The sequence below is a fragment of the Carettochelys insculpta genome, chromosome 3, assembly GCF_033958435.1.
Source record: "Carettochelys insculpta isolate YL-2023 chromosome 3, ASM3395843v1, whole genome shotgun sequence".
NCBI lineage: Eukaryota > Metazoa > Chordata > Testudines > Carettochelyidae > Carettochelys > Carettochelys insculpta.
Window position 1 is genome coordinate 174,282,652 of NC_134139.1, and position 18,240 is coordinate 174,300,891.

The 18,240-nt window shown below is 39.9% G+C and overlaps 1 protein-coding gene across 1 annotated transcript in view; it reads left to right on the forward strand.

Moving 5' to 3' along the window:
• Positions 1 to 18,240, forward strand: part of TRAPPC12 (trafficking protein particle complex subunit 12) — a 106,388-nt gene that overhangs the window by 11,132 nt on the left and 77,016 nt on the right. The window contains exons 3-5 of the mRNA XM_074991215.1: positions 4,007 to 4,123; positions 10,284 to 10,397; positions 15,705 to 15,843. Of these exons, the coding sequence (XP_074847316.1) occupies positions 4,007 to 4,123; positions 10,284 to 10,397; positions 15,705 to 15,843 (370 nt within the window). The remainder of the gene's footprint in view (positions 1 to 4,006; positions 4,124 to 10,283; positions 10,398 to 15,704; positions 15,844 to 18,240) is intronic.

Sequence of the window (18,240 nt, forward strand, 5' to 3'; positions counted from 1 at the left end):
CTGGCCAGTGTTGGCGACACTAAGTTTTATTCTCAGTGGCAGACAGTAGTTAAAGTGCATTACAAACTGACATCTGAGTAACTTATGTTTAAATTCAGAACTTGATTATGTTTGTTGTATTTGTGCTTAATTTTACAGCTTTTAGAAAAATCTAATAACTCCTTTTAAACTTTATCCTCTGTCAGTGAAAAGCCTAGCAGATCGTAAGGGCTAAATGATTTTGGTACTCTCTGAAGTATATGGTTATTAGATTGCTAAACTGTCGTGCAGGGAAGATGTTTATATGGCTCTTACATAACATGTGTCCTCCAGAAATGTCCAGCAAAACTTACTGTAGCAATCCCTTCCACTGTTTTGTAATGATGAAATATGTGGAAGAAGGATGCCCAGTGGTTAAAGCATTGGAATAGACCATGAGAGAGCTGGATTAAATTGCTGGCTATGCCACAGTCTTCCTTTGTAATGTTGGGTAACTTAGGCTGTGGCCACACTTGGCCAAAACTTCGAAATGGCCATGCAAATGATTACTAATTAATTTTCAGTGTCTCATTAGCATTAGGACGCTTCCGGATGCGGCACTTCGAAAGCGCGCGGCTCGGCGTGGCTACACGAGGGTCCTTTTTGGAAGGACCCTGCTCCTTTCAAATCCCCTTGTTCCACTCAGTGGAGGGGAATAAGGGGATTTCGAAAGCAGCGGGGTCCTTTCAAAAAGGACCCCTGTGTAGCCGCGCCGAGCTGCGTGCTTTCGAAAGCAGCGCTTTCGAAGTGTCGCAGCTGGAAGCATCCTAATGCTAATGAGGCACTGAATATTCATATCCATTTCCAAGTTTTGGACAAGTGCGGCCACAGCCTTAGTCTCTGCCTCAAACACCTCCTACTGCAAAATGTTATAATATTTGTTTTCTATCACTATAAGAAAAACAGTTTTGAGAAATGTGAACTGCTCCATTTATATCAATTGTATGTCAGTGCTGAAGCCTGACAATTTTCACTTATGGTAATTTTAGCAGAAACATATAGTTCAAGGCAGGATGCCACATGTCAGCTATTTTCCACCAACAAGCATGAAGAATTTAGATCCTTCTCCTTCTACTCAAATTTTAAGTCCCTCTGTCCAAAATAGGAAGGAAAAGAGAAGACACATTTCTTAACCTGTGAATAGTTCACTTGATCCAGATGTGACACCCCTGTTCTGCCTCAAATGAACACTGACAGATGCATAGCTAGGACACAGTCTGACTCCCCTGTGTGAGTATTGTTTAAAATAGATTTTAGGTTATATAAAAATGTGTTTAGACTTTGTGAAATGCTGTATCCATTAATATCACCGTATAACGTGGGCTACAGATACTGCAATATTTGTGTGTGCTCTTGAACTGTAAACCACACATCAGGAGAGAAGCATTACCAAATGTGAAGTACTAATTTGCCGCAGAAAATGTTAATTTCAAAGAAAAGAGAGCCTGTAGATACCAAACAAATCATTTTGGAATCTCGGAAGACATAAAAGTGCTGCATAAATGTTGGTATCTGCTGCATAATTTAGGTTAATATTCCACATAGAACACGTGGCCTTGACTGTGGTCTAGGTCAGTGTTTCCCACAGTGTGGTACGCGAAAGGATTTCAAGGGGTATGCAACAGAAAGTAAATTACTAAAAATCAGGAAATAAGTACTGGGACAGCACTGAGAGAAGGGATATGCCAATAGGGCCAAAATCCCAAAAGAAGTACACAGATGTTTTAAGTTTGGGAAACACTGGTCTAGATCGGTGTTTCTCAAACTTTTTTTTAATTAAGTACCTCTTTAAAAAGAAAAGTACCCCAGGCGTCTCTCGTGTATCCCTAAGAGTACACATACCACCGGTTGAGAAACATGGTGCCAAGGTAATCGGAGGTCTTGAAACACATGCCATTCAACCTTTCCAGATTATTGTACCCTTTTCAGGGGTAAGATTTGTTTTGCATACCCCCAAGTTACACCTCACTTAAAAACTACTTACAAAAACATGCAAAAATATCACAAAAAACTCCTACTGAAAATTTGCTGACTTTCTACTATCTTATTATCAAGTAAATTAATTGGAATAGAAATATTGCACAGTAAACTCCTATTTAACTGATATTTGATCAACTGGCACACTTGAATTACTGGCATAATTTACAGCTGAGCAACTCTGGTCAGCCGACACCAAACAGGAGCACAGAGAGAACAGAGGAGCCTGCAAGCTCCCCTTGGATGTGGCACAGAGGGACGCAGAGCTCAAGTTCCAAGGAGGCTGCCCATTAAGAGATAATTACAATGCAGATATTTCTTCAAAAAGACCTAGACAGAGGATCACCAAATAGCCATCAGACAGTCACTTTTAATGACTGTCATCAACATTCTTCTAAACCACCCATTGTCCCCGTTTTTGGGACACATTTAGGCCACGTCTACTCTGCCCCTCCCTTTCAGAAGGGGGATGCAAATACAGCTGATTGAAAATGCCAGTGCGGTGCTGATGTGCATATTCAGTGCCTCATTTGCATAATGGCAGCCCCTCACCATGTCAAAAGTTCTGCTTTCGAAATATAAAATAGCCATATGGATAGCTGAGGTTGTGTCCTGCTGGCAGGTAGTATCAGTCTTCTAGGCTGTATCTACACTACAAAAATAACTTTTGAAGTTACATTTAAGTGTGAGGCATATGAAGCAGTAGAAACAAATCATTGTCTGAATAAACTTAGATTGTACTGACTTGCTGGTGGATTTTTATGTAGCTTGTTGTAAAACTAGGCAAACATCTGTATGAGTTCATGTATCCCCTGGAAGACCTCAGAGCACCCCCAGGGTTACATATACTCTTGCTGTAAATTGTACCATTAGCTTTTGATCCACCATATTTCTTTTCCTATACCAGATTTGGGAAATTATGGACACAGGTGGCAGGACCCAACTGCAGCATTCTTGTGTCAACAGGGAGTTCTCCAGTGGAGGAATTCGGTGCTGGAGAAGATTGACTCCTTCTGTGCTTCTCCCACAGCACAATGGAGCTGTGACCAGCAAAGTACCTCACCCTATAACAATGAGAGAAATAATATAAGAAAAATGCAAATCCCAGTGTTAGTATGAACTAAGCATGAAGGCATGCTGTTAAACCAACATCCATAGCTAGACTGTGACAGTATGATATAAAACTGCCTTTCTGTATCCATATTACATTGAATAGCGCACATTAAACTAGACTTTACTCAAAACTGCATGTAAGCTCATGGCATAAGCCAAGCTTCAGTATAGCCAAACATAAATCTCGTGATGAGGAAATCTCAATGCACAAAGTTTGGATGCTTATCTGAACCTAGGGAGGACTCCATCAGGCCACACTGTCCTCTGTGTTCACACAATCCTGCAGCTCATCCTGGGCTTGTACGCTAGTTCTCTAGCTTACTACCGCTGCCCCGGATAAGTGTGCAGAATGGTCTTTTCTCCCTTCCAGAATATTTTAAGGACAGTCGTGCAGGGCCACTGCCTTCTAGCATCCCCAAGCCCGTGGGGCAGGGGGGCAGGAAAGGGAGAAGAAGTGTGAGACAGATCAGTGAACCCAAATACCCAATTTCCTTAGACTACATCTGAGGCCAGCATACAGGCTTTCTTCCTGCTCCTTCCAGGCTTTGAAATAATGAATCACAATGGCATTGACTGTCTCTCACCTGAGGACAGAGTAGGCGGAGCCAATCAAGAAACAAGAGCAAACACCATGTTTTTCTGGCATGCTTGAAAATGTGAGGAATGAATATAGAAAGTAATGCTAAATAATTGTCAAACTTTTCATTTTGTTGAAAAGTCTCAAATACGCAAAGATTTCCATTCATTTTACAAAAATGTATCTTCAAAGACAACCACTTTCATTGAAAAAATATTTATTAATATTTTACTTGCCTTTTCTTTCAAAGTTCTGTGTTACTAGAATATAGTTTAAAGAAAAATATGTTAAAAAAATGTGTTGCCTTTTCTCCTTGCCCAGGGAGATGCAGTAAAAGACTTAATGCTCCGTTTCTTGGGTGAGCCAGCTGCAGTGAAGAGACAAGTTTTAAATGCCAATTCTGTAGAACAGTCTTTCGTAGGCTTGAAACAACTAATTGTAAGTAAGAACACTTCAAATGTTTATCATTTATTTTTTATTAAGTTCTGTACTCCTCTGTAGCTACTTGGATGGTAATCATTACGTCAGGACTGTGCAGGAGCTGAGTTAAAAAGTTTGACTGGGTAGGCACTCTTGTTTAACCAGTTAACTCTTTTAACATTCTTAAAGTATGTATCTCTCTCTTCATGGTTTGCTATAAAACTAAAAGACAAAATACTGTAGCCTATGATTGGCAGTTGTGCTTTTAAAGGACACACTATGATAATCAGTATTTTAACATGGACAAATTACAATGGTTTGTTAAATTCCTAGCATAGTACACTTAATCAATTATTATTGTAAATGTTTAATTTACTCCTAGGGGAATGTTGCATCAAAAATTAAAAATTCTTCATATGCCATTTTAAAATTCTGCATTTTTTTTGTCAAAATAACACAATATAATCATGTCATTTTCAATTATTAGGTAATTTGTTTCAGGGTACCTGTCAGCAAGTGTGCCTGTAACAGTACAGACCAAAAAAAAAACATGGATTTTTTTTTACAACTAGTTTCCTTACTAGGCATTTAAATACACGATTTTTGTATAATTGGTTTACACTACAATACAGAAACATGTCTTCTGCACCTGTCAGAAGCAGTGCGAAGTTGTGGGAAAGTCTGGGGTAACTGAGGAAGAGGGCAGGAGACTTGGACTGAACTTGGAAAATTGCTGGGTGTACGTGAAAGAAGTAGGGAACAAGTGAGCAGTTTTTTCAGGAGGAGGGGGAATTGCTAGGGAGTTCCTTGCACACACACCCTGGCTGATTCCTACTCTCTCCCATTCAATCAGGCACATCTGTGCCCATCTATATCTTTCCCTGCAACCCTCCTACCCCCATGTGGTCTTGCATCCCACCTCCTAATCAGCCTCCGATTTAGTGCTGTCACTCCATTAGCTCCTGAGCCCATACCCCAGCCTGTCCCCTACTCTCCCTCGCCCTTCTGAACCCCAGTTGGTGGTTTCCCCAGTTGCTCTGTGTTCCCCACTCTATCTGGTGCCCGCTCATTTGGCCTTATTGTCAGGAATGCAGCCTCTCTAGCTGTCTGTTCTCTCTTCTGATGGGCAGCTCCTGTTGGGCAAAAGGTGTAACCACAGCACCTGTCCAGCAGCATCTACGTTCTGCAGAGGAAAAAATATAGTAGACACTATTTAACATGCATGTGCAGTGGAGCAGAATTCTCCCAGGAATAAAACATATCAGGAATGGTTTCAAAAGAGAGTATGTAATGCGTGTTTATAGATTTTTACACTTCTGCTTACTCTTCACGTTTCTTCATGTTTGTTTCTTTGTCAATGAACAAACCAAGATTATAGAAAACTGTCATATATTATTTTGTACTGTTTTTTTGAGAAGGAGGGAAGGGAAAGAGGTTATTTTTCATTTTTTGAACTTCTGTTTCACTCTGAAGTGTTTACATGAATGAAACATACTTGAAAATGTCAATAATGTGAGAGAAAACTTTATTTTATAAATTAAAAGGAAAATTATTTTAGTGATGAGCAATGACAGTTCATAAGATGTGTCTGCTGCTTTGGCTGACACTTGATGAAAATGTCCAGTAGCGTCCAGCTTCATGCATTTCATATTTCGAAGTTTAGCAGCAGAAAACTCTTTTGGTTTGTCTAGCAAAGCAATTTGGTTCTTCGTCAAGCATTGCTCAAGACAGCTAGGTCTCAAGGAATCATTGCTGAGAACTGTGTGGCATACTGCGCATTGAGGATGATAGATCCTGTTTTTTTCCATGGTAATGAAGCCATACTTAATGTAGTCTTCATTGTACTTCCTTTTCTTAATTGTAGCCATAATATGATATTTAAAAGATCTATACATATATTTTCTTGAGCTCTGTCCATGTGAGCCGTTGCCCAGGTGCCAGCTAAAGGTCCGGTGGGGCAAAGGGGGTGATGCTGCACCAGCAGCTACGCTAAGCAGCCAGGGCAGGCTGGGTTCTTTGGTTTGCATTTAGTTCGGGTACAGCAGCAAGAGGAAAATTACACTTATTAGAGGCTTTAACAATTGGTTTTTATTTATACAAAGATAGAAACAATTTAACTAAGTCAAATGATTAAAGTACAACAATTGTGAATCTTTTTGTTTATAACTTTAGCAGCAGTTAATAGGAAAACCGCTGGCAGCGATTTTACAACAGAAGCGGCTGCCGCAAGTAAAAGGGGTTTTTAGACTGACCGCCCAATTTTATGAATGAAACCAAGATGGCCGCCGAGTTTGAGTGACAAGATAATCATTTTCTACAGTTCTATGTAAAAGATAATGGCCGATCACAGTTTTCTAATAGATCTAAATGGTAAATGCGTTTTAAAGATAAGGTAAGAGCTTCCCACGGCTTGATTGACAGGCTAATGGTTTTTAGCAGTTTGTAGCCAAAAACAGTTAGTACCTGCAGTTTTTAAAGGGGAAACAACACAATTTAACTTAAGAAAAGTTTTAGACAAACTAGCTAGCTTAAACTAATACAAGTAATATGTACACAAGAAAGGCATGTTGCAGGTGTGATTTTCACCCCTGCCTCTTAGACCTGGTGGAACCACAGTCTTTCCCTCAATTCCTATAGGAAAGAAGTGTAATGCAGGTGTAATTCTTACCCCTGCCTCCTAGATCCGGTGTGACCCAGAATCTTTCTCTCAATCCCTCGGGAAGAAGTAGATACGAACCAGGCATCCCCAGTCTCGGGAGTCAATACCGGACCTGGCTAGCAGGTGTAGGTGATTGGAGCTCAAAGGGGTGGGCTGCCAAACCCCTCTTTATACCCCTTTGGTCGCATAGGCTTCTTCCTGGTCTCAAGTGCCCAATCGGGGAGGAATGTGTTTGAACCCCAGGTTTGTGAATTGTGGACAATTGGGTACCTTGGAGGTGATGGGCGGAGGTTCTCCGTTCTTCCTGGGGCAGTGATCAGGCATGTTAATTACCAATATCAGCCAGAAGGGCAGCCATTAGCTAGCCCACTCACTGTCTGGTTTCTCTGTATGGTAGAGAGTCTGGGTGACAGCACACCTGCGTTCCCAGGGCATCAAAGGCTGCCTGTCTCCTCCTTTGTCTCTCTCTGTCTCTCCCAGTAGGGGGGAGAAGAAGAAAAGGCCAAATGGGGGGTTCGTGTCTGGCTACAGTCCAACACAAACGTTTCAGCATTGTCTTTATTTATAGGAGGGATGAGGAACCTATACTCATCGGGTTCTGCTGTCTGAACAGTTGGAGCTGGTGCAGACCTGGGACTCCCAGTTCCCCCTGCCTCCCACACAGAAAGGCACCAGGCGGAAGGAAGTCACCAGCAGACAACAGACCTGACGTTTTAGGAAACGTGCCAGCTGTTTGGATGGGGCAGCAGCGCCTGCACTTCCTTACATGCCAGCTGTGTCGTGTAGCTTCAGGTCTTCCCCCAAGCCACAGGAATCCGGCACTACCTCCATTTTTGCAGGCGGTAACGCCAGAGTGTGCTCTTTCTTGGGGTGGAGAGCATTGACGGTGGGGATGGGTCACCTCGCACCCTGCCCCCTGGAATTTCTTCATGCACCCCAGTTTGGGAACCTACATTCTAGAAGGTGCCATGTATAGAAAACACTTAACTACTTAGTTCTGAGGATGTCATTATCTTGTTGAAGTCAATGGGAATTTTTCTGTTGACTTCATTGGGGTCAAGATTTTGCCCAAGGTGTTTGCTTAAAATACAGATGTTTTGCACCTTAATCTTTTTAGAAGGAGATGTTGAGGGTAAATTTAGTGCTTGTGATTGACAGCTGTGTTCTGTAGCTGTTACAAACTAAAGAGTTACTCTGCAACTTTACTCTTGTTGTCCTGCTAATGTCCCTCACCTTTGATCTTGAGGAGCTACGTCTAGAGATGACAAGGTGGTTCAGTCACCAATCCCGCATCTTTTCTGGTAAGACTGCCAAACAGCAGTTACAATTATAGTGACATTGACAACTGATCCCAGAAGTTGGTCTGAGATCACAAAACTGAATTCATGTCAGCTCACAAAATAGCCTACAGATTGTATTCACCTCAGGTCATAGCTGCCTTGAGGATGATACAGGCCAATAACTTGTAGATGAAAGGATCTATATCTCACTGTCAGACCCGTGAGCAGTGCTTGTATTTTGCATTTCTGCTTTAGAATACCACAGAATACTGGTAGAGAAGTATAAAAGGTTCTGGTATCAAACAGGGTTCTTTTGCAACTCAGAACTGAGGACTACAAAGATGCAGTAGCAGTTTAGCAACCAGTACTTAAAATCTGTCTACCTGGTGTAGCAGTGATAATTTGTAAATAAAGTTACAAGCCTTTAACAAGTGAGAAGCATTTATATCTCAACTGAAATCTATAAATCACAATGTTCAGTTCTCAGAATATTTTTATTATTCTAGTGCATTGGCGCACAGTTATCTCTGTAATAAGTAAAAATAAATTATAGTCTCTCTTTGCAACATTCCTTTGTTTTATGGTAGCAAGTAAACATAACACTTGGAACATATAAACAATAATTATGTTAGTCACAACCATTCCACAGATTAACTTTTTACCTCCCTTAGAATAAAAGTGACAGTATTTGTTATTAGATATGACATACCCTTTTGCTATTTCCCATTGCAACATATTTACAATCTTTAAGATTTTTGAGTTTTTGACAAATGCTATATTTGAGTACATTACTGCTTTTAGTGAACAATAATTTCTGTGATTGGCCTAAGAAAGGGTTACTAGATGCACTTTGTTAAGTAACATCAGAGTGATGTACCACTGGAATTTAGAGGGGAGAAAGTTATAATTAGGGGACATTTTAATGACTTTAATAGTGGGACATGTAGAGTTAATGACTTCCCTTTCAGTCTCTATTTGAAAAAAAAATCTTAGACATACTGTTTATACTAAATGTAATGTTTTGCTCTTGTATATGTTGTCAAATAACATAAGTTTGGTTTACAAATATATAGCATATTTACCAAGTTGAAAGTTGTACTTTAAAAAAAACCCTTCCCTTTATTTTTAAAGAATTTAGTTTATTTAGCTATTTCAAACCATTTTCTATCTTTTTTTAAGTCTGGAGGACCTGAGTGACACAAGGAATATGTATTTTGTTTACAGTTCTACATGAACAGCTAAAATTGTGTCTGATAGATGCTTTGGATTTGTCTGACTTTTCTTGTGTCTTTAACTTAATAACTGTTTTTTATGCTTCCAGTAAACAACGTTGTAATTTTTTATTTTTAATTTTTGCTGTCTGGGGCAAAGTGAGGTGATAGCTTGTGGACAGCCATCATATAACCTTCTTATGACAACTCTGCCAGTCCTTACAAATATTATCTGCAATATAGCTTCTACCTAGCTCTAAAGTTTTTCTTGAGAATAGATTACCCATCTCCATAATTGTATAGTAGTTTTGGGAAGTGAATGGCTGTCCAACCAAGACTCAGAAAGAGCCAGATTTGGTGGTTTGGTTTTTTTGTTTTGTTTTGTTTCGGTTTGTTTTATTAAATCAGGAATTGAGGTCAGGTATGCATAGATTAAAAGCTAGCCCATTGGTATAATTCATCACCTGATCTGTATAACTTTCACTTTAAAAAGGGCAGACCTCATTCATCTGACAGAGAAAGGTGACCCATGATCCTACAGTCAGATGCGCTATGACTGTAGATTGATTCTGGGATGGGGCATTTTCCTTGTACCTTTTTGCGAGAAACATCTCATTACAGCTGCCTTTCATCAATTTCAAATTCAGGGCAGTTTTTTTCAGGCAGAAGGGTGCTTTCGAAAGGGGGGTTTTCATTTGAAGGAACCCCATCCACACGGCTGCTTAGTCTTCCAGAAGCCAGATTGCATGGAAGTAGGCAAATGAGGTGCGAGACATTTAAATCCTTGCCTCATTTGCATTTCCGATCAGCTACATTTGCATGCCCGTTCCAAAAGGGAGGGGCTGTGTAGATGCAGCTTTTTTGCCTAATTACATATGCAGCTTTTATTAATATTATTCTGCTTTTTACTGGCCAGTTCCATCAACCTTGTCATTTTTACTAGTAGCTAGATATTGCTTCAAGAAGAATAAGCAGCTTTGTATTTTAGTAGCTCATTTGTCGATTAGTTAATTCATTCTTTTTCACAGAACAGCAAAAACTGGAGAGCAGCGGTTGACCTGTGTGGAAGACTTCTGACTTCACATGGTCAAGGATATGGCAAAAGTGGGCTACCTACTAATCATACAACGGATTCTTTGCAGGTATGATCACCTTACATTCGTGTGTTGTGGTTAAGGAATGCACATGGGCAGACGCTTGAGTGTAGGCAAATCCCTTTGCAGGATCAGTATCTATAGTTTTATACCAGTGGTCCACAAAAGAGCTCTCCCATCCAGTTATATGAAAGTAGAATTTATTTTAAATGACTACTTAAAAGTTATTTGTTTCCATACATGTGCATATAGAACACTTTATTTCTTTTGAGTAATGTGACTATCTCAAAATGAGATTGATGTTGTTATAGTCCTCCATGGTCAAGGGTCAGCAACCAAAATAGTAACAAGAGCCTTTTTTTTTTTTTTTCAATTTGGTAAGAGCACTCAATAATTTAAGAGCCTCAATACATGTTAATACGAGGTGGCCCTTAATAAATAATGTCAAACCATACTTTTTGTAACCAGTTTTTTGAGAACAGCACACACACAAAGATTTGTAATGCAATACATGTTTACTGCAGGATGTTCACAACCTTTTTACATATTCTGTTTCCTTACACTTTGTCTGTGTGTTTGTACCACTGTCTTCCTGACTTTCACTCTCAAACCTTCTCTCTCTCTCTCTGGAGGACACTACGGGGACTTATCCAATTTTTCGAAATCACCTATCATTTATTATTTAGATATGATTTCATGTTGGTGCTTTTAGATATTCACCATTTACTGAAAATAACCAGGATTTTTTTTTTCATTTGCAATTATACCATTGGGAGCCACAAAGAAATGTTAAGAGTCACATGTGGCTCAAGAGTTGCAAGTTACAGGCCCCCGTTCATGATGTCATAATTAGATTATGATGATTCTTTAAAATTAATAGTCTGTACAAATTATAATATTTTTATTTTAGCTAATGTAGATTCTGATGGTATAAATGTGTTGTGATCATGTTAAAGTAAGTTGTACAACTTAACCGTTAAGATCTTAAATCAGTAAAGCTTCATAGAAAATGGCAGCTGTTCAGATTTATGTGATTAGCTAAAAACAGGTACAACTCTTTTCATTCTTTTCTGCTAGTAACTAGCAAGACCTTGGAATTTCATGGATTTCATGGAAGTCATTGCCAATTTTTAAAAATTGCATAAAACAGAAAAAAATGAAAATACAAGCCTCAGATATGAATTTATTGAATTATAGTTATCTGAAATTTCTGATGTAATAAATAAAATTAATGAGGATTAGAACAAGTTTTGAAATATAGGCCTGTTATGATAACTGGACCTAGCCTAATTATGAGGTGAACTGTGGAAGGTAAGTAGAGATTTATAGAGTGTCACAGTAACCTGTACTACCAAATGTTGGGAAAAAGCACAAAAAGGAGACAGACTGAATTAGTCAAAATAAAAAAGCCCACAGATATAGCTCAAGAACTGTGTTTATGATCAAGACTGGTAAACAACTAATACGGAACTGGTCATCAATGGACCACAATTGGTGTGCTGCAAACTAGGCCTAATTGATAAATAAAGAGGAGCTGCAGCACCTTTTATGGCCTCAGAAGAGACAGCCGCTGCTGCTGGTTGGGAGCTTACTTAGCTGCAGATAGGGAAAATAAGAGGTTGCATTTCTCACAGCCCCTTATCTGTGGGGCCAAGTCAGGAGGCAAGGGATATGGGGAGAGCACACTGTGAAACACATAGGGCTGTTGGGAGGTCATAGACTGGGGTTCAGGAGGGCTATTGTCAGGGACAGGCTGGGGTGGGGGGCTGAACAGGAATGGGGTTGCTGGGGCATGTGGGAGTAGGTGGAGGAGGAGATGAGGGATGGGTGGGTTTGGGGGTTCTGAGATATATGAGGATGGGAACAAATGTATGGCTGAGTTGGTACCAGGGATACATGGGGACAGGGCAGATGTGCCTGGCTGAATGAGGGGCTAGAGGTGAGCCAAGGCCTACATGGGGTAAATTCCCTCACATTTCCCTGCAGACCCCACAAAAATGTTCCATACTTCTCCCATTCACACCCAAAAATCCTCCATTGTCACATATAGTCTCCTTTCCATCAATTACTGCCCTCTAACCTTCAGCTCCTCTGTTACCACTGACCCCCACCAAGCCTTTCCACAGCTTCTGAGGGGTGCAGGAAATAAATTTCTGTATTATCATTTAAATGGATTATTACTCAAAATACTATATTAATATGCCTAGTAATAAGGAATCTGTTTGCCAGAAAACATTTCCTGAATCTTTTTTAGTTGTCTGTTTTGTTATAGACGCAGTTACTAACATATTTTGGAATGAATTACCAACATAATCAAAACTACAGTGATTACATTGTGTTATTTCGGCAAATAAAGTATTCAGAATTTTAAAATAATGTCTGCAGATTTTTTTTTCAGAATTTTTATATTTTTGGAACAGAATTCTCCCAAGAGTGCTGCTTGTTTCAGGAGCTCTGGGCTTCCTAGGACCACTAGAGCAGAGTTGTATATAGTACAGGTTGAACATCTCCAGTATGGAAATCTCTGGTCCAGCAACTGGGGTCCAGCATGATTTTAGCTACCCAAATGTCCCCTTACCATGGGTGTGGCCAAGTTTCCCATGGTCCCATAAAGTTTGTTTACAGCCACCAGTCCTGGCTATCAGTGTTTGGTGGTGTTACTTATCTCTAATTTACCCCCTAAATATTTTCTAAGAGCCCCGTAAGCAGTGGAACTGTTGGTAATCCTGCTAGAAAATATTGACTTCCTATGGTTCGGTAAATTCTCTGGTTTGGTACCTGTCAGACTCCAGGGTTGCCAAACTAGAGGCGTTCAACCTATACTAATAAATTTACCCAGCATAGCTCAGGTCTTTAAGTCAATAATGATGTGGGGTTTGCTTGCTTGCTTGCTTGCTTGCTTGCTTGTTTGTTTGTTAAATAAAAGGAAAATGTACATGCTTGATTTAAATTATTGTTTTTTAAACCTACCCTCCTAATCCCCCCAGCCCTGTCTCTGACACCCCCCACAAACCAGCCCCCTGCCCTGAGCCACTCATGTACTCCATGCCCTGTGCCCCACACACTCCCAGCTCCCTGCCTAGACTCCTGCTCCCCTCCTCACATGCACAAGCCCCCTGCCTAGAGCCCTTCCTCACCCCCAGCCATTTCCTCTTCCTGTGAGGGAGTGAGAGCAAAGTGCACAGCATGCCTGCCATGTGCCTTCCCCAGGCAGTGAAGAATGCAGCAAACTGTGCACTTTTCCCTTCCTCCCAGACGGGAAGGGGAACAGCAAGCAATGAATCAGGGTGGGGAAATTTCAGGGCCGCTCATCATGGCACAAACCCTTCCATTACTGAAGTTGTGAAAAGAGGAAGCTGTGGGAACTAACACTGTAAGTAAACTACATAAGGTTTTTGACAAGCACTGGGGTCTCTGAGCAGTTTGGGGACCACAGGAGAGCCAGAGGGCTGTGTCACACTTTCCCTGTCTTGTTTCCTTTTATTCCTTTATCTTCTCCTTGTTCATTCTGGCTATGTCTACACTAGTCCCCTCCCTTTCAAAAGGGTGATGCTAGTGGGACACTTCAGGATATGCTAATGGGGCACTGCTGTGAATATTCAGCCCCTCATTAGCATAACGGCAGCCACAGCCTGGCTCATCTAAATGGGGGTCCTTCTCGAAATGACCCTGCAGACATCAAAATCAGCTGATAGAACTAAGGGGATTTTGATGTTGGCAGGGTCCTTTTGAAAGAACCACCGTGTAGACGAGCTGAGCACATGCAAAACACAGCACCTTCGAAGTGCCGTGGTCAGCAGCGTGCTAATGAGGCACTGAATATTCATTTCAGCGCCTCATTAGTATTCTCTGATTTGGCCATTAGCATGGCCATTTCGCAGTTTTTCCCAAGTGTAGATGTAGACTTAGCGTCTAATACCTGAAGGTTTATCATAGAATCATAGAATACTAGGACTGGAAGGGACCTCAAGAAGCCATCAAGTCCACCCTCCTGCCCTAACGGCAGGACCAAGTACTGTCTAAACCATCCCTGATAGACATCTATCTAACCAGTTCTTAAATATCTCCAGCGATGGAGATTCCACACCTTCCCTTGGCAATTTATACCACTGTTTCTATAAGAAAAAAAAAGAAGGGTGAGAGTTAAAATTGGTAAAGGAATTGAATGCATACAATAACTGCAAAGTGCTTAAAGCAGCGATGATGTAAACTGCTGTCTTGTTAAGTCTGGTTGCTTCCAAATGAACGGAAGGTCCAGAGTCCCTAAGGCTGCTATTAGCATAAGTCTATAGCCCAGAGATCAGAGCAGGAAAGATGGAAAATGAAGATGTTTCCAGGGCCTTTTATATCTTCTGCCATGTGGAGGGAAACTTTTATTCCAAGCCAAGCCCTCAGCACAGATTGTGGAAAAGTACAGGCAGAAGATGGAGTTGAGTATCCCATGATCTAGTCAAAAGACCTTCCAGGTGTCAATGAATGATTGCAGAACTACTACCTATATTCTTGCTAGAATGTCCATAGGAAAGTCCATGTGGCAGAGACAAGCTTTTTCCATGGCCCATCGTATTTATTGATGGGCCATTAATTAGAATACCTCATTCAAGGTGTGCTGGCTAGACTGGATGTAAACTACATTGTGGGTGTTACCACACTAGCAAATTAGTATGAAATACAGATACACAGTCACTATGCATAATTTCAGATGCTAAAATGATAGATGAATGCAAATAGGTTTATCATGCTCAGCAAACCGTTAGTCATATTTTAGTCATATAGTGTCACAAACAGGATGTAATTGTTAACATCTTTGATACTGTCTGAGAGACTCTGATGGGGAGGGTGGTTTTTTGGTTTTGTTTTTTGAAAACTCTCTTCAGTTAACAGTAAAGATATCATGGATGTTGTTAAAATGGAAGCCTTAACATTTGACATTTCAGGTGCTTTTACTGCTTTTCACTTTTACTTGTGCATTCATTTATAGTACTAAACAGGCTAAGCCCGCAGTATACCAAACCCCAGTCATTGTTTAAAATTGTTCAGTATTGGACAGTTTCCATGCTGTTTTTGGACCTTTGGGCCTCCTTATTCCATCTAGCTCGATACAGATCTCTTTGGAAATATCCACTCAAATGTCTAATACATCACCTGATCAAAATATCATTTTCCTGGGTTCTATTCTTTGTTAACTTTTTCAAAATTGCTATGTGACAACTCATTTAGATCTGAGATTATTTTTTTCACTGTTTATTTTACTATACCTGAAATTATTCAAACATAGAAAGTAATTTTTAAGTTCCGTTTACAATTTAGAAGCCAATAGGTGACTTGAAATTTTCATATCTGTTTCCATCTTAGCTCTGGTTTGTGAGGTTAGCACTGCTGGTGAAATTGAATCTTTTCCAAAATGCTGAAGTGGAATTTGAACCATTTGGAAACCTGGATCAACCTGATCTTTACTATGAATATTACCCTCATGTATACCCAGGACGTAAAGGTAAGGCACTTGGTTTATGCTGTACTTTTATCTTTGTTGTGAACAATAGTCTCCCCATTGTTAAGTACACAGATTTCAAATAATGGATCCAAGCGATTCTTTTTTAAATGGACTGAACATCTAGCTACTGCTTGGAAGAAAATGACTGATAGTTATGCTGATGCATTGCTTATATTCTAGAGAGAGGATAAGAAGAATTTTTAATGTTGTAGGCAGCTAGAGTTCTGTGTATAGTCCAGTACAGTGATATAGTATCTGTTCAGAAGTCACCTGGTTTTCACTGGTATTTTGCTCATAATTAATTAAAGCATTTTTGTAAAGTTTTTGTCTAATGTACTCAGAATTTTAAAACAAAAAAAATAAAAGGTGGAAGTATATATATGCTTTTGGTGTGAAGTAGGCAGATGGGCATGGGCAAAATCATGCAGAATAAGAAGAGAGCTCCTGAATTAAAATAAATTAACTCTTTTGCCTTTTGTTCCTAACTCATTCAGTGTGCTGTGAACAAGTTAAATTTGCAGGAGCAATAAACATTTGAGTAGTAGAAGAGAAGAAAAATTTAAAAATAGTGGAAAAAAAAGAGAGAGAGATAAAGAAAAAAGAAACTATTCACTATAGTATTGCTATTGTACGTTTTAAATATATTACAACAATCTGGATAAAAGGAAAGTACAGTAAACCCCTTAGATACGTGCAACCAAGTTGCATGTGTCTTGGGTTAACATGACTGCCATCCCTGACAGAAGCAGGGAAACCGCCACTGACAGGAGAGGTTTCCCCATTCCTGTCAGTGGCGGCAGCAGAGAGGAGGAGAGTCAATTTCCCAGCTCTGCAAGTGGAGAGGAGCCAGGAAACTGACCAGGGCTGCTGCCCTCATCAGTTTCCTGGCTCCGCTGACTTGTGCGGGAAATGTGACTTACACTTATGTAATTCGGGAATCTACTGTATAATGCCAGTTACAATATGTAGAAAACATGAACCTGTGTTTCATACTGTACTACTTGAACCTTTTTTTCAGAGTATTCCAAAAAAAAATTTTAAGGCTGTTTGTCACTGGAAAATGTTAGTTATTATAAAAAGGTATAAAGTTAAACTCAGAGCTAATCTGAGATTAAAAATTGCTTTAAGGGGAAAAAATACTAATTAAATGTGATATTAACCACCAGCTTAGCCATTAAAAGGATATTAATAATAGGAATCACCCCAGATCTTCAGGCAAATCCTGCTGCTGGATGAAAAAATATTGCTAATATTTGAATAGATTTCTGTCCTCTTGATCATATTGTCTCACTTCTGAGGTTCTATAAATTTCAAATATTGCTATTGGAGTTCAAGAAGTAAACTTTTTACTAACTAAATATGTGGGTGCTTTTCACTGTTTTAAATTTTAGCAATACCACAGCATAGGAGCTAGGTAATCTCCAGGCTTATCAAAGTTGTTCTATATTTGAACATAATATGCTAGTCCATTAATTCATAAACAATAAAGTAGTAAGAGAAGATTATATGCTCCTCTTGAACAATCTGGAAAAAAATTATTTCTCAAAGGCCGTTTCTACACAGGCCACTTCCAGTGGCATGCTAATACACAGAGCGAAAGATGCTAATGAGGCACGGGTGCACATTCCCCCTGCATCATTAGCATAACGTCACGTGATTTGGAGTCTGGAAGACCATTCTTCCAGACTCCAAAACGCCGTGTAGAAGCGTGGCCCCGGGGGGGAGCTTCCGGAGGCCCCTTCTTCCCAAAAATTCTTCCCCTTCTTCCCAAGAACAGTCTTCAGAACTCTGAATTACATGACATTATGCTAATGAGGTGAGGGGAATTTGCATCCATGCCTCATTAGCATCTTTCGCTCTGTGTATTAGCATGCTCGGAAGTGGCCTGTGTAGAAATGGCCAAAGTGTTGCAAACAGGGTTATAATATCATAGTTATAATCTGTTGATTCAAATTCTCCTCCACCCAAAATATTAAATTTAAACTAGTTTTTGTTAAAAATTGTTGCCATGTGGCGGCAGGATTTTAATTTTAAGTAAAGCCTAGCTCCTTTCTCCAACCCTACATTGGAACACTCCTATTCTTCTCTCTTACTATGCACAGTGGCCTTTCCCAACTGCGCAAGCTACTTTCATCAATAATCTAATTCATAGCCGTTGAATGCCAGTGAAGGACATCAAGAATATTCAGGATCCTTCACATTTAGAGAAAAATATATTATTTAATGAAGTGCATTGTGTGGCTTCACTTTTAAGCCTCTCAGTAGACCAGCATGGCCAAAAAAGATCAGTTTGGTGTCTTTTAAGAGCCAGCTCTCGTAAGTGAGTGGCAGTCACTAGACACGTATCATTGACAATGAACTTTAACTGCGTAGCACCTTTAAAATGAATAACATAAC